We start from the raw sequence: 18,149 nt of genomic DNA on the forward strand, positions 1-18,149 counted from the left end.
AGTGGGTTAGGGTTTACGTTTTATATAGGCAAATAGGTCCAAACTTCTAAGAAAACTGTTGTATGAGCTAAGGATTGTTTTGATGAAAATTTAAAACCATTTTAGTTTTTTCCTTTGACTTTTCCTTTATTTATTAATTTCCATATAAGCTTAGGGTTTAGCAATTAGTAATTTTTTGACCTCAAATCATCTTAAAATTCTAAACCCTAATTTTCAGATCTATTATGAGTTCAATGAACTTTACTTCATATTTTTATGAATTTCTTATTTATTTTTAATTTTCAAAGTTCTTATGCCAAAATATTTTTTTATTTCTTTTTAATTTTAAAAGTTCTTAGGTCAAATCTTTTATGAGGGTTCATTTGTATTTTTGAATTCAAAATTAAATTATTATCAAATTTTTAAGCTCTAAACAATTTATAGATCTAATTAAATCCTAGAAAAGGTATTTAATTAAATGTAGCACCGTCAGCTGCACTTTTACATGCAACGCTGTTCAATTGGTTCCTATTATTAGTAGCGGGTCTTGTGTGACACATAAGATTAACCTCAACTTTTGATCTTGGATCAAATAGTTGAGGTTAATCCATTTAAACTGCAGGTATTCAGTATAAATATTCATGACCATGCATTTATTTTATACAAAATGGATGATGACAACATCATCCTCTTCGTCTTGCTATTAATAAAAATCAATCATTTTAATTTCTCTAACCCAAGTAGATCTGTGAATAGATCTTAATGAAATTGATCAAAGAGGATCAAAGTGTCATGAATTCATAATCCAATGGCTAAATGGCCTCTAATTATAAGCTTACTTCTCAATTTATGAAACCACTTTTACTTCATGCTCAGAGGCAAATTATACCAACATCCTATGAGTTACAAAGGAAATTGATCATATTTAGTTTGCTTGACCTTGTGAAAGAGTTCCATTGAAGACTAAGGTTTCGTTTGGGACGGTTTTCTTACTTCTTCTTAAAGCAGCTTTTTAGTACAAAAATTTTAAAAAGTTGCTTTAAGAAGTAAGAAAACTGCTCCAAACAAACCCTAAGGCTTCGTTTGAGACAGCTTTCTTGTTGCTTTTTAAAGCAGCTTTCCAAAACAAAAATTAAAATTTTTATACTGGAAAGACGCTTTAAGAAGCAATAAAAAAGTCGTCCCAAACAAAACCTAAGAGAGCTGGGGATGGATGGATGTATTATAACATAGGTTTTGATCATGAAATGCTCATCAAAGCTTGCTCAATGTCTAACACAAAGAGTCTAAGAAAGTTAGGGAAAGCTCGAGAATGGTCTCTCATATACTATGAAATATAGGAGGGGTTTACACGTGCAAATTTCTACCCCAGTGTAGCTTATTTATAGGATTTTAAAAATGCATTTGGATGGGAATTTGATCTTCCCCAACCATCTCATTTGACCAATTCAATCAGGAAATGCCAATGGAGGTCTATGAAGTGTCTTGAACTGTTCCAAGGCTTGGGGATAGTTAGCTTGGTCATTTTCATGCATTAAGTGCACATGGGGGGACTTGGCCATTGTTAAGAAAGTTGCTATTTGCATGTTTTACATTCTTGCAACTTGTATAGTTTTGATGATTCCAAATATTATTATTTTAAGTATTATATTCTCCTAACACTTTTTGGAAGAATTGTTTTTGCTCTTGCATGGGCTAACATTTCAGAAAAATCAAACTCCAGACTAATGAAGACTTCAAATCAAATTAAACATGAGATAGTTTGTAAATTGAAGTTTATATTTTTCATTATATTGAGTTTCAGAGAGTATGATTGTAATGGAGTAGCTTAGCACACACACACTTGGGGAGATCTTTAAAAAATCATACTGATCATACGGGACGAACCAAGTTCGTACTGGATGATCAAGTTAGTTATCCCCTCGGAAGAGCAATGGAACGAATAGAAAGTGAGAAAATTTTTCTAAATCCTGATCGTCCAGACTAATTTTCCTATTCGTCCTTGGACGATGCTCTCTGGATTCTCACAATGAACTGTTCGTCCGGACGAAATGGACGGTTCGTCCCAGGAAGATCTTTTCTGGATTCTGAGATTGAACTGTTCGTCCAGACGAAATTGCTAGTTCGTCCCTGGACAATCTCCTCTGGATTCTCAGTCTGTACTGTTCGTCCAGACAAAATGGACAGTTCGTTCCAGGATGATGTCCACGGGTTTCAAAGATTGTGATGTTCGTCCAGACGAACATGAACATTCGTCCCAGGACGATGTTCTCTGTTTTTTTGACATATAGACCGTTTGCAGGTATGTTTTATTATGGCTTTAAAATAACTATTCGTATCAGATAAACATTGTTCGTACGGGATGATAATCGTGTACGAAGTCAACTCGTCCCAATGCACATAAAAGATCGTATGCAACATTTTTACACTATTCGTCCAGGACGAAATCACGATCGTACGGGACGATCGAGTGCATACAGAATTGAAATTTACAGTTTTTGGACGATTTTTTGTGTCTTTCCTATATAAAGTCCACTTAAAACTGTCTTGTAATCTTTTTGCCTACTGATCTTCGTGTTAATTGAAGGGAGAGTGAAGGAGAGAGTGTGAGAGAGTGTTTGAAGGAGGATTCTTACTACTAGAGCATGAAGGATTCACTTGGTACTCAAAGGTAAGAATCTTCACTTGTGATTTGTGATTACTTCACTCTTTTCTCTCGTCCTTCTAGAATTCTTGTGCGAAGATCTGTCAAAGAGATCCGATTCTCTGCCGACACTTAGAAAGTGTGAACAGTCGAAGGGTTCTCTACAAACACTTGGAGAGTGTGAACAGCCGAAGAGTTCTCTGCCTACACTGGGAGAGTGTGAAAGAACGGACGGTTCTCTGCCAACACTTGGAGAGTGTAAAAGGACGACGGTTCTCTGCCGCACCGGGTAGTGGTGGAAAAGAGTTTTGTAAAGGTTTCTCCGCCTTGCTGTGGGTGCAAAATGAGAGTCACTAGTGGTATTAGTGCAATACTTTGAGGGTGCCTCCGGGGAGTGAATGTAGGTCTTATTTGACAGAACCACTATAAATCTTGTGTCATTTTATTTTTCGCTGCTTTTATTTTTAACTTTTTAATTTGTGATTGAAAAACCTTTTCTACAAAATTCACTAAAGTTATTCTCGGTTTAAAATTCAAAAAGAGGAAAAAATTTTAATTACCAATTCACCCCCTCTCTTGGTTAGACACTGGGACATAAGCTTAGGTCTAACAACTTAATTCATATTGAACAAGTTTCAATAGCCATGATTTTTTTTGCCACACTAAATGGCCACCAAACCTATCAATCCATTTAGTAAATTCTAAAGAGTTACTAAATTTCATAAAGTGATATTTATTTTAAAAATATTAAAATTCTACATGCAATGCTGTGGTGTTGTGCTAGAAAGCACAATAACGCTGAGAGCACTCTAACACCAAAAAATACTACCGCGACTTTGAAGGATCTATTCTATAGTAATTACTGGAGTACCATGTAATACAATCGCACTAGGTCTTAGGTGTCATAGCTCTAGAAACTAAAAAAAAATAATAATATTTTAATTTAAATATCCTTGTCATCCCTCCATGCATGCCTCCTCTCATTTCATTACATTACTGGGGAAGGAAAAAAGGAGAAGAAGAACATGATGGAGAGAGAAGAGAAGAAATAGATAAATAGATAGACTGAAATAGACAGACAGACAGACAGACAGACAGACAGATAGATAGATAGATAGATAGATAGATAGAGAGAGAGAGAGAGAGAGAGAGAGAGAGAGAGAGAGAGAGAGAGAGAGAGAGAGAGAGAGTCTTCCAAGGCATTTTCATCTGTCATTTCTATTTGAATTTTTTTTTAATCATGGTAAGTAACCCGAATCATACCTTTATTTTTAGTGGTTTTGTATTTAGTGAATGTAATCTCCACTGAATTGATAAAAAAAACAATTTCTCCTAATTTATCAAATTTTTACCGTGCAACTTTTGTATATGATAGATATAATTTTTATGAGTATTTTAACTATAATGTTATTGAATTTCACTCGATAAATTTATAGCTATGATTTTATGAAGTAAATAAATACTTAATAAATTTTTTTATATTTCATAGATTATTGTATCTCATACATGAAATTGAATTTGTATAGAAAAGGATATGACTAATATAAGATAAATGTGGCATTATAATAAAAACTGGCTAGTTCTAAAATTATTTAGATTGGCTAGTTCTAGAGGAAGATATACCTTATAAAGGGTAGGAGTGAAGACTCTTACAAGGTAGCCACCATAGAGAAATATATTTAATGTAATGAATAGAGCTTAAATAAACATTCAATGTGTTGATGAGTTAGATGATTGATAAAAGCATTAAAGTGGATTCAAGAGCAATTAAGATAGTAGCAAAATAAGCCAAAGCCTCATTCTTAAAGCAAATACATTGTTTTTCTCTAAAGGGTTTCAAGTGTTACATTTGACTAAAAATGAAATTCTACAATAGATATAAAGGAGTCCTCTTCATGTCTAAATAAAAATTTTGTTTATGATATAAACTATCTTATATATCTCAACATTTTTATTTTCATATGAAGAAGTTTCTATTAAAATTAATAAAAAATAATTGCCTCATGAAGTGCTTCCCTCATAAAAAAATTTATTGACATGTCTAAACTATATAATCATGTATAAATTTAAGAAATCTAAATCCTAAATTTTCATATAACAAATATGATTATCATTTGATAAACAATACATATATTAACAAACATCTTGCATTCTTTTGATACTTAATATTTTTTTTTCCTTCATCGATCAAGTCCTTTGTGTTTAATTTATGCACTTAATAGCTCACAAAATCCTTCCATCTCGTAGAGAATATGGAGGTTCCGCCTCTCTTAATCCACCTCCACAAGTTATCTCCGGCGACGTCGGAGGAATCTTTGGACGGCGTCCTAGAAACCCTATGGGAGACGAGGAAATCAGGTCTATCCCCCATCCAGAGGACGCAAATCCATTCCTTACTCAACCTCCCGGTTCCTCAGGAGCTAGACACTGTAAGCTTGTTACTATTCCCTCTCGATTTTTTGATATCTAGGGTTTGACCTCTTTTATAGCTCCAAAGTTTCTCAAACACCCCCATCATCCCGCGGCGAATTGGAAGCTTTCTTTTTGCACGGAAACTGAAAGTATTATTGGGCTTATTAACAAGTGTTAGTGAATATGCTTCCTTTATCATAAAATATATCGTATGTCGTTTTGAGCGTCTGGGCTCTTGTGTTCGTTGGCTATTTCATTAATTTATTTAGTTCTAGTTGAATTTCTTATACTTGTATAGTGCTTCTTGCACTTCAGACTGGAAATTTTCAAATCAAAGCTTTTCCCTATGTTTTTTCAATGTTATTTTCTTATGTTTTGTCAAGTTTGATTTCTCATGTTGTTTGCAAAGTTGTTAGCAAGAACAGTCACCACCTGGTGGTCTGACCAGTGGTGTTCAAGGACTAAATTTTCTCCTTTCATTGAAGATGGCTTCTGATGTGTAATGATTGCTTTTACATGAAATTCTAATAGAAAAGATCCATGGATTCAGTTTTGGATGACTTGTGTGATAATATCAATATGCTTAATGCTAATGAAAAATGAGAGAAATTTTTATTCTTAAAGCATGAAAGAAGATGCCTCCTGTTTCAAATGAATCCCTCACAAAAATTTGACAAATTTATTTTTTATGTTTATTACTATTGATGTGAGAGATTGGATGGCTCTTCGAAAAAAAAGCAAGCAGGAGACTCTTAAAATCCTTTCCATACTTTTTCTTTCAAGTCAAATCATCTGTTAAAAGATGTTTCTACTTTATATGAACCAACCCTCGCATCTCTCTCACTGACCTAAATCCTTAATCCATTCATATCTATACCTATCTACATCTATATGTACTAATGGTGTTAAGGACTTTGGTCCCCTTTGATTCATTCTCCCTAAAAAAGGGAAAGAGAGAAAATGCCTATCTTCTGTAATAATGGTGTTAAGGACTTTGGAGAAAGTATTTATGTCTATATATTACGATAAGAAAAAAACTCTCTTATTTGAAACTTTTAAAATCCATGAGCAAGGAGAGGGCTTCATTTCAAAATGGGCTCCCCCACCTAATCTTCAAAAATTTCTATTATAAGCATATAATGAGAGCAATGAAAGGCGTTCCATGAATTGATTGTACATTACTATAGGCATTATGACATCTAAAATATAAAAGGGAGTTTATATTTCTATATATATATATATTCTAGAATCTATATTTTTAGATCTATTTGCTTATCTATATTTATTAGATATGATCAATATGCAAATGACCCAATAGGCCAACGAAGTCCATTCTATTTGAAAGGTTTTGGTAGAAAAAATAGGCATGTTGGTAGATTTCAGGCTTAAAAGCTTGAGATTGAGTGAGAATTGAATTGGTGATTTTTATGAAATTTTAGGCAAGTTCGGACCCAGCCTGTCTCGAGCTTAGAAGAATCTATAATAGTTCTATGAAATTTCATTTTCTTGAGACCCATACTTAAAGATTTTATGGTTAATCTTATAGATTTTCTTATCCTTTAGGTTACCATTTGTAAGTGCTCATTTTTTCAATTTATTTTATGCGAGTTGGGTGACCTATGGTCTTGCCTTATTCATTAATGAGCTGGGTATGATTGCACTATTCAACCCAATGATCAGGTCCAAGCTGACACATTCTTGAGATAGACAAGCTTATGCTTGATAACACCTGAGCCATGCTAGGTTTCCGTTAATGATCAATCCTAAATCTTTTTGTTTACATCAAGTGTAAAATTAAAAGAAAATTTTCCATTTAAATTTTTTTTACATTGTTGTTGTGGAATCTTATTTGATGAAAATCTTAACAAAGTAATTTAGTATTCATCTATCAAATTATCAAATTCTATTATATGTTATTTAATAAGTTATTTACTATGTTATTTAATAAGCTATTTACACTATTTGATGTTTAGTCGTATTTTTTCTGCACATGCATCTCACTGGGTTAGGACTTGTATGATTATATACCATAACATGAAAATGCAAATGCGGCGATGAATGATTGGGGAGCTTTTTGACTTTGCCGAAATATAAAAAGTATTCATCTTCACACATAGACATGTTAGATTTTAGTTTAAATTTGATGAGATTATAAGGATGTATACAAATAATGAACATGTAGTGGGGACGGTGTGATTTTTAAGCTTCGAGGTTGTTTAAACTCCATTGTTCATGTCTTCTAATCCCTTTAATATAATTACTGTTACAGAACATTATTATAGATAACATCAAAGCTTTGTAGTAACACAAGGGAAGATGGCCTATATGGCAGCTTGATGGCTTGCTTAGAAACATGCCAATTAATTCTGTAACTAAATTGATAATTACGAGCTATTTTGTTGCACTTTTGAAGCATTGGCTATTTAAGTAGGATGAGTTAAAATAAGAGAAATTTGAAATGGACTTTTCCTTTCTAGAACTGAATTTGAAGTATGGGATCTGCTTATACATTGGAATAAAGAAGTGGACCGAGTAGCCATGAAGTAATATGAAATAAAATAAGGAAAAAGGGGGCAGCTCAATGTTCATACAGTTAGAAGTTGTTTAGTACGGGTAACTTGAGCTAGAGTTAATAACACATAGCAAGAATGATCCAGATAATTGGGATAAGGCTTTCTAATGACAATGATGATGATATATGGTTGGATATGAGTGGAGAATTTTAGATGTATTTATGCCATTTAAATGACATGTTTATTTTCCTATTTTTTCTTTTTAAGAAACTGATGAACACAATTTTTTTTGGGTGAAAAGGACAACAATATAGTTCTTTCAATGCTTATTCTGTGGTGCTTAAATATATATATATATTTTGGAGAAAAGGACACAACAATATGGCTCTTTCAATATTTATTCTGTGGTGCTTAAATATAGTTTTAATCTATGTGTTATCTACCTACTGAATCTCTTCTCCTCGACTGCTCATATTTTTAATGGTGAGCGAATTTTGGAGTTACTTTATTCAATTATATGTGTCAATGAGTGTCCAGGGTAAAGATCTATGCTTAATGCCAAGGGAAAACTAGATATTCTTGGTTTGTTTTTTTCTTATTATTATGGCAAAATCACGCTTTGTTTTATGATTTCATTGGCCTTCCCATGCAATTTGATTGTGTTATAGAGCTTTAAACTATAATAGTCCATGCTTTACAGTTCGGAGCTATGAAGAAGATGTGATTGTCGTGGCAAGGTTGTGGATAGGTTATTGTGCATGTCTTAGTTTGGAGATCGGGTAAGCTAAAGCTATCAAATTAGAGTAATTCATTAGGATTGTAATTAATTAATCAAGAAAGGCCCACAATGATGAATGTATTTTGAAATTGTTGACACTGGTAGTTTATAAGAAGAGTACTATTCAATACCTGTGCTAACAAATGCAACCTTAGGCGCCTTAGTTTCGCATTTTGGTTCCAAGAACCCTGCCTTTTCACACATGAATTTTGAAATTGTTATCATGTAGTTTGCCATTTTTTATGTTTTTTTTGGTGTTAGTTATTAAACTTGAATTTGGCTTCGTCAGATGGCATTTATAAATTTGCTAATCTGTAGCAACCTTGTTGACCCTTGGTTCAGTTGCTTCTTTTTCTTATAACAATTTTTTTGGGGAATTTCCTCATTGTATGGGAAGAGGAAGAAGGATTTTTGAGAGATTGGGAAAATCCCATTGTAAGTAATTTCTGTCATGAAACTATTCTGAAGTTTTATTTGATAAAGCAAGTTCATGAAAACTTTATTGGTTGATGTTAGAGATTTAGATAGAGGTTTGAGGTTATACCCTACACCGAAGACTTGAAGGGTTCAAAGTGGGTAATTATAATTTTGAAATTCAAAATTTAGTATTATTCTTTTGCCTTCCAAGTTTTATTTTAAAGACTATCATGTCTGAAATGTTGAAAAATTAAATGCCTAAATAGTTGTAAATATTATTACAACAGAAAATGAAAGAATCAAGTAACATAAATGAAATTAAGTATATGAATGAAAAAGAATACATGTATGTATTAAGAAAGTATGCAAACAAAGAAAATGACATATGAAAATGAAAAATAAAAATGTTCAAGATAAATGAAAAAGAAAGGAAAAATGATATGTATGAAAAATTTCAGGAGTTCACTCCCTTATGATACTGGCTGGGGACGCCGTACTTGTGCACGTAAAAAGGAAAAGGAAAATGTCTTGGAAATGGAAAAGGAAATAATTGGAAAGGTTGTAGCTTTGGGTACTTTAAGACGGTGCTCCTGTACAAATCAAATGAGAAAAGGAAATATTGAAGTTGAAAGTGCTTAAACTGTTTTAAAAGAAAATGATCAGAGATGTATAAATTACTGAAATGAATGAAATATTATTAAGAAATGATATGATACATATAAAAAAATATTTATATTGATTGTTTTAAATAGTTGCCCAAACCTCTAAATTAATGTTTCAGGTAAATCTCCAAAGAAGAAGAAATGGCTGAAAGAAAAGAATTCGTTTATAGAAGACGACGTGCAAATGACAACATGTAAAATAACTGATGAAAATGTTTAGTTTGGTTTTAGATTGATTAAAGTTTTTTTTGTGATTAGTGGCTCTTCAGTTAATAGAACAATTTATGTTGATGAGTTATTATTATATTGATGGAAATGTAATATTGTCCAACTTTTCGTACTCGCCTCGTTAGATCGAGCATCCGGGCCGGGTCGTGACAATAGCATTTAGGAATTTCATCCTCGTTGATGATACCAAGAGAGCAAAAATCAAAGAAAGGTTGGTGGCAAGGGCTAGTCGGACTTACATTGGTGAGAACAGGGCAGAGTAGGAAGAGATGAGGCTGGCAATTATGGAAAGAAATGCATGTTTTCTTATGATGATGAATGTCTTAGGTGTGATGACAATGATGATGATGGATGTTGATGTTGATAATGGACTTCTCAGATAGGACATTGATGAGAGGACTGTCAAGAGGGTGATTGGTAGACAAGTGAAGGTAGCACAACCGAGCATGAGATGTCATGCCGATCCCTAGCTGTGGGAGACAAATGAGTATTCTATAACTTCTTTTAGTTAATTGATTGTTAAATTTGAGTTTGGTCGCCCCATTTTATCTTTTGATATATTTGGGCAATATAGCATTATTTTTGTTTTAAAATGATCCTCAGTTTCTTGCTTATGGTTTGACGTGGAAGTTATTGAAATCTAACAAGATAAACAATTGATATACCAGTATTCATAGCAACCTACTAATTTTCAAAAGAAAACACTTTTTGAAGCCATGCAGCCCCATTCTTCATGATAAGAAATTATAGAATTTTTAGTAAAAAGTAGCTCTTCATATTTAGTAAAAAATTGAGTTTTATAAGATATCTGATGTGTTTATTTTATCAGCGTCTTATGCTTCTCCTTTGCTCCAACTAGTTATTATCTTTTGCGTGATATTAAGCACAGTGGCTCCAATTCTAGGTTCTGTCTTGCCTACGTTTTATCATCAGAAAAGTTTCGAAAGAGAAGCTTGCTGTAGAGGAGTTACAGAGACTCTTTCCAGTTGACCTCTCAACTGATATTCAGAAAACTCTTGTTACATTATTGCAGAAATATCAAAGCCAATGGGAGAAGGAAGTTGCACGTGAGCAGGTATTAAAATTCTTTCAGAATTCTATATTAGCCATAATCAGATTTTTTTCAGATAATCATCCTTCTAGTTTGTAGGGCATGTAAAACACCTTAGCAACGAAAGTTACGAGCATTCTTGCGCCAAACATTTTGGTTTTCAGGTTCTTGTTTTAATTGTCAGCACACATCACTTGATGCTTGTTTCTTAAAGGAAAGAGAAAAATGCTGAAATCCATAATACTTGACAGAATACAATTTTAAAAGCCACATGCCATAAATTCCATGTCAAGGCATGCATATGTGAAGCCGTAATTGTAAAAGCCCTTGGAAGCAAACCAGTTATGCTTATTGTGGAAGAGAAGCTTGATATGCGAGAAAATACAAAGAAAAGCTATTAGATAGTGTGGACAGTTATGTAGCAACTCAAGTTTCATTTGGGAATGCTTTTCAGCTGCTTTGCTTTGTAAAAATCTGGCATGATACAAATTTGATTTCAGAAAAAATGCACCAAGAGTGACCTTGTATTGCATGTGTGCTTCTTTTATAATTTTATGATCATAGACAATGCACCTGGAGAGCAACTCATCAATCTCTATTAAATTAGCACTTATTTTATTTCCTAGAGCATAAAATAGCTGCAACACGACATTACTAAAAAAAAGCCTTAATTTTATGCTCAGATTTTTAACCTTTTTGTGGTTTGAAAGAACATAAACCTCTCAACTCTCTCTCGGCCAACCTTGTTCAAAATCATCTATGGGCTCTAAAATTTGAGCTTTTGGGGCCCTGTTGATGTGTATTGGAAGAAAAAATAGTAAAGAAAAGAGAAGAAAAGCATATGAACACAAAAATAATGGCTGTTTTTTTATTTATTCTTAAAAAACAATGCAAGATACAAGTGATTTATTATTCGAGTGGTAGATCGGTTTCCCCGCAAACCATAAACGTTGCTAGGAAACTCACAAAGAAAACGAGAGCCAAAAATAAATTTGCTTGATGCCAAAATAACCACAGTTAATCCTAAATAGGCTCTCCTAATATCCTCCCAAATCGCCCCCTTTCCTTAATTAATTCCCTTTCTTGGGCCCCATCAGAGGGGGTGGGGGGGGGGTGGGGGTGGGGTGGGGGGGGGGGGGGGTGGGCGAACCCCCTTCTTTCTCCTTGCCAAGTTATGCCCACTTTAGCCCCTAGTTCGATCCAAGCTGGGTGTGCCGTCTGGCCCCTTGCGTATCAATACTCCCCCTCCTAAAAAAATAGACGCACATTGTCCTCAAGGTGGAAGGATGAGAACCATCTCCTGATCGTCTGATATGGCTCCCACGTAGCTTCATATGCTCCGATCGGCCCTTCCATTTGACTAGTATCTCCAGTGCTCCTGTTTCCCCTTGACGAACTTTTTCTATGTCCATAGGTTTCAAAATGACCTTCATGTTTTCTATCAGAGTTGATGGTAGTGGAGATAATGTATGATCTTCAATCGCACGCCTCAATTGTGAAACATGAAATACAAGATGGATGGCTAAAGTTAGTGACAACTATAGGCGTTATGCTACTGCTGTAATGCATTCTACTATCTTGTAGGATCCAAAGTAGGGGGGAAAGCTTCTCTTTCCTTTGTCTTGCCAAAGTCTTATGTCTGTAAGGTTGAATTTTCAAATAAACCCTATCCCAACCTCAAACTGCACGTCTTTCCTGTGTTTATCTGCTTGTTTCTTCATGATTTATTGTGTTCTCCGCAAATGTTTCTTCAATTTTGCCTATATTATTTCTCTTTCTTCCAAGTACTGCTCCACTGATGGCACTGATGTATTGCCATGCTCATAATGTATCAGATGAGGTTGGTCCCTCCCATTTATGATTTTAAAAGACGTTGTTTGGGCTATTGTATAATATGAAGTGCTATACCAATATTTCGCTAATGCTAACCAGTTGGCTCGCATCTTTGGTGTATCGAATACAAGGCAACGAAGATAAGTTTTCACACTGCGATTCAGTACCTTCATCTGGCCATCCGTCTAAGGGTGGTAAGCTGTACTCCGTTTTAGGATAGTCTCTTGCATCTTGAATAACTCCCTAAAAAATGACTCAGAAAGATCCAGTCCCAATCGGACATAATGGCCTCGGGTATGTCATGTAAATGATCTACCTCTCTAATAAATGCGATGCCATTGATATCACTGTGTTTGAGTGCCATAAGGGAATGAAATGAACATATTTGCTCAATATGTCCACTATCACTAGAATCACAGTGAACCCTTTTGATCTAATTAGTCCCTCAATGAAGTCTAGAGCCACCTCTTCCCACACTTTCTCGGGTAATGATAAAGGATGTAGAAGTTTACCTAGAGCCATAGTCAGGCATTTGTGTCTCTGACATTCATCATAATTGGCCACCAACTCTTCTATATCATTATGTATGCCCACCTAGTAGAGCTCTCCTACCAGTCTATGATATATCTTCTAGATTCTTGAATGTCCCCCAATAGCTGTGCCATGAAACTCTTGCAATAAGTGAGGGATGTGTTTCAATGCCCTCAAAAGTACAAACCGTCCTTGGTATAATAGCTTATGACCCATCAAAGAGTAACCAAGATTGTGTCTTTGTCCCGCATTAATTCTACTTTGATCTTACTCAGCTCCTCGTCTTGCTCGCTCTCACTCTTTAATGCCTCCCAATCTACCACCATGGGAACAGATAAAGCCATAACTTGAGGGTTTTCACTACGTATGGATAGAGCATCTGCAACTTTATTTTCTAGCCCAAGTTTGTGCTAGATCTCAAAGTCATAATCCAACAACTTTGGAAAACCACAGCTGATGCATCTCTGTCACCATCCTTTGTTCTAACATGATCTTCAAACTCCTCTGGTCAGTCATGTCTATAAAGTGTCATCCCAATAGATTAGGTTGTTACTTTTTTATTTCCACCACCATCGTCATCAACTTTCTTTTATACATCTATTTTAGCCTGACCCTAGTTGTCAACACTTGGTTGAAATAAGTTATGGGGCTCTAACTCTGCATGAGGACTTCCCCCAACCCATAGCCTTATGCATCAGTCTCCACTACAAACGGCTGGTTAAAATCTGGTAGTGCTAACACAGGGATACTTGTCATGGCTTTGTTCAGCTACTTAAATGCCTTGGCTACCTCCCCCCAATTGAAACTATCATTCTTTAGTTGCTCTGTGAATGATTATGCTATAGAGCAGTACACCCTCACAAACTTCCTATATTATCCTGTGAGTCCCAAGAACTCCCTCATCTCCTTCAAGGTTTTAGGTAAGGGCCATTCCAATACAATCTTTATCTTGGAAAGATCTATAACTACTCCTGATTTGGACACATGTCCCAAATATTCTACCCTTTGTTGTGCAAAGGAACATTTTTTTCAAATTGGCATACAACTGATGCTTCTTTAATGTCCCTAATACTACTCTCAAGTGCTCCACATGCTCTTCCTCGGACCGGCTATTCACCAAGATGCCATCGAAGAAAACCAATAAAAACTTGTGGAGGTAGGGCTAGAATATCTTGTTCATCAATTACTGGAAAGTAGCTGGGGAATTGGTAAGCTCATAAGGCTTCATTAAGAACTCATAGTGGCCTTCATGAGTCCTAAGAGCTATCTTGTGGATGTCCGTAGGACGCATTCTTATCTAATGATTTCCTTATTTCAAATCAGTCTTGGAGAATATCACTGCTCTATATAACTTATCTAACAACTCATTAATGAATCGTATAGGAAACTTATCCAACATTGTTTCCTTATTCAGAGCCCTATAGTCTATACAAAAATTTTAACTACCATCATTCTTCACCAACAACACATGACTAGATAAAGTGCTAGCACTAGGATGAATGATTTGGGCCTCCAACATCTCCTTGATTAGCTTCTCAATTTCCTCCAAAATTTCCCTCAACTGTCTCGATAGCAACTCAAATCTCTCCCAGTACTCCTTGATGGCTCTCTCTTGAGTCAAGATAAGAAATTGCTCATGTAGGATCTCCTTCCCGGATGGCTTGGAAATGTTCCAACAAGCAATCTTTAAACTCCTACGAACGGATCAAATATCTACTCTCCTTCCATTAGAACCAAGCAAGGGCTTTCCCCTCCAGTCATAGCCCTGCGGCTGTAAGCTTTTCATCCTCTCTCAATCTATTCACTGCGAAATACCTCTCAACCTGGTATACCTACCCATGGACATCTTTCCCTTTGAATACCGGTATCTTCAGCTTCCTCACCCTAGCATCTCTTCCACCATTGGTTCCCCCCCCTCCCCCCTCTCGAGGGTGGGAATCTCACCTTTCTTCCATCCACCTCACATGACCTGATCCCCATGGCTCGTCCCATCCCCTCCTCCGGTCGTCCACTCCTCTTACCCAAAAGGCCTTCCATAGTGATCGACTACTCCACCAACTCCCCCATAAAACTCTCTTCTTGCTATCCCCCCATTCAGAACCTCTAATCCTCTCCTTATCGGAGCCCTAGGAAGTGGTTCTTTATGAAAGAAACTCTCCTCATTGAACTATTTTTGTTTGAGCTCGTTTTCCTTAAATTCAGCAATGGGAATCCCTGTCGATTCCAAGTTAGGATTAGCGATGAGAACCACCAGTGGAGTTTTGGATTGCATCTCCATGAGCTTCCTTATCATCTCCTCCACCCCTCCAAATTGGTTTTCCATAGAAGAAAAGCTTACTTCCATGGTATTCCGAGGCAAATTTTCAGAAGGCAGATTGGATTTTGAATTAGACATTACCCATTGATTTTGCCCTCATTTTGTGAGGACTTTATGATCTAAGTTTAGTTTTCTTAAAGGCGCAAGTCCCTATAGTTAATTATCCCTCCCGATAATGAGAGAGAACTTTCGATTAAGACTAGCCATCAAACATATACATAGTATCTTACATATAGTAGCAGCATGATTTGGTATTTAAAAATATGGTATTTAAAATTAGAAATTTACCACATTGCACTTAAAGCGAATGGTGGAGGGAATGATGGACTCGATCAAGATCCCATGGTTCCGTTGTCCGGGGTCACATGGTCCTTGACCTACTTAGTTACATGAGGTATTCGACCCAACCTGACAGAAGGATCCTTGTTGGCAGCCATGGGTTATTTGGTCCAAGGGTACCTTGTAGATTTAGGATGAATGTTTGTCTAAGGTGACAAATATAGGGCTTTGTGCCATATCGATCATATCCTGTTGATTCATTACTCAATGATTTAACGTTGTTGGGGAACATATAGACTCTAATCATGACCTTAATATAATGGTGCAATTTTGCAACAAAACCATTTGGTCAGAGGGTCCCGGTCATAATCGTTTACTTGTGGTATGATATGAAATACTTGAGTTCACAAGTAATCTTAACGGGAAATACTTGAGTTCACAAGAAACCCTAACAATAATTGGTGAAAATAGTGAGAAAACTTCAAGATCTCCAATGAAAACAATAAAAAATAGTAGATTGTATTATAGGAATAAAATCAAAGGCAAAAAGAAGTAAAGATACAATTGATCCTCAATTCGAGAGGAGGTTCATTCTCTCTCAATCTCTAGATGATGAATCTAGAGCCCAAAGCCTTCAAGAGAACTCCAAGAGAAACAATAATTAAAATATAAACCCTAACCCCACCTTCTTATGCTTTTAAATACCCCACCTCCTAATAAAAGCTTCTTATTATGAAGTAAATTAAAATTAGCCTCCTCATGTAAACTGCCCATCTCTCTCTCTGTCTACTTGCCACCCAAGGGGGGGGGGGGGGGCACTTTCAGGGGGGGGGGGGGGCACTTTTCTTAGGCGCTGGCCCTAAATTAGGCGGCTTAGCCCGCCTCCTATATGTCTGAACCGGCCCCTCCTGGGCCTGTGATGTAAGCAATGCCCCCCTCCTTTTCCCGTTTTCCCTGGCTTTGGGTTGTTCGGTTCCTGCTCCCTGCTTTCCCGGTTTTCCTTGCTTTGGGCTGTTTGGTTCCCGCTCCTTGCTTTTTCCCGGTTTCCCTTGCTGGCTATTCGATTCCTGCTTTTCCCAGTTCCCCTTGCTGGCTATCCGGTTCCTGCTTATGCCCCTTAGCTTTTCCAATTTTTGGCTGTTCGGTCGGGCTTCTACTATGCCTTTAATACTGCCTTTTTCTTCCCCCTTTTGGTTGGCTGTAGTGGGCAGCTTAGCATGACTTTTGGCCTCCTTTTCTTTCATATTTATAGGGGCTATTTGTGGCTATTTTAAGAGAGTGAGATGTAGTGATTTTTGGAAAAGAAAACTTGCGGGTTTTGTTCTAGCTTGCTAGCTAGCTTCATTTCTCTTTCCCCTCTACTATTTCTTCTCGGATTTCCTATCTCATTCTTCTCTCCATGGTATCCCTTCCATTGTATCTATCTTCTAAAAATTACAAAAGGTTTTGAATATGTTGTGTCTTTTATTTTAAAGTATGGTTGTGTTTATTTAAACTTCTATGGGATATAATAGTATTGTTTTGTTCTATTTTTGTTTATGTCTAGGTTTTTTATGAAAGGAAGATTCGTGTCTTTGCAATCTAAATTTTGATTGCATCAAATTGGTATCAGAGACTTAGGTTTTTGTTGGGTCTTCCTTTCTTTTTAAAGTCTTTAAAAAAATGGAAAATCATAATATAATTGAATATGAAGTTGGAGAAAATCAGCCAATTTATCTTGAAGAAACTATTCCTAAGAGCATGGCTTTTGGCCTTTTTTTCTTTCCTCTGTTTGTGGCTTTTTTAAGAGAGTGAAATGTAGTGATTTTTGGAAAAGAAAACCTGCGGTTTTGTTCTAACTTGTGAGCTAGCTTTGTTTCCCTTTCCCCTTTACTATTTTGTCTCAGATTTCCTATCTCATTCTTTTCTCCATGGTATCCCTTCCATTGTATCTTTGTTCTAAAAATTACAAAAGGTTGTAATGTGTTGTCTTTTATTTTAAAGTGTGGTTGTGTTTTTTTAAACTTCTATGGGATATAATAGTATCGTTTTGTTCTATTTTTTTTTATGTTTAGGTTTTTTATGAAAGCAAGATTTGTGTCTTGGCAATCCAAAATTTTGATTGCATCAGCTGGTTTGGGCTGTCCCGTAACAACACCCCATTCCCAAAGAACCACCTTGTCCTCAAGGTGGAAATTAGGAAATTGATGTTTCATCCTCTCGTAGGGTTCCCACTTGGCATCGTAGTTCGAAAGATTTTTCCACTTGATTAGCACTTCTTTAACTCCATCTTCTTTTTGGCGAACTCCAATCAACTCTAGGGGTTCTTGAATCTCCTCTAAATCCTCAATAAGTGTCACTGGCAACTCCGGGCTTGCTGTATACTCTCCAATGACCCTTCTTAACTGGGACACATGAAAAATCAGATTTATAGTCGCCGATGGTGGTAATTTCAGGTGGTATGCCACCGCTCCAATTTTCTCTAATACCTCATAAGGTCTAAATTACCTTGGGGCAAGCTTCTCA

General features: G+C 35.9%; 1 protein-coding gene across 1 annotated transcript; it reads left to right on the top strand.

Moving 5' to 3' along the window:
• Positions 1-4,810: 4,810 nt before the first annotated feature.
• LOC110109058 lies at positions 4,811-12,737 on the top strand. The gene is made up of 4 exons (XM_020839951.2): positions 4,811-5,052; positions 10,538-10,708; positions 12,520-12,524; positions 12,617-12,737. The coding sequence occupies exons 1-4, from the start codon at positions 4,876-4,878 to the stop codon at positions 12,735-12,737; spliced, it is 474 nt and encodes a 157-aa protein (XP_020695610.2). The 5' UTR covers positions 4,811-4,875.
• Positions 12,738-18,149: the final 5,412 nt, after the last annotated feature.

Source organism: Dendrobium catenatum, unplaced genomic scaffold, assembly GCF_001605985.2.
Source record: "Dendrobium catenatum unplaced genomic scaffold, ASM160598v2 fragScaff_scaffold_621, whole genome shotgun sequence".
In the NCBI taxonomy this organism is placed as follows: Eukaryota; Viridiplantae; Streptophyta; class Magnoliopsida; order Asparagales; family Orchidaceae; genus Dendrobium; species Dendrobium catenatum.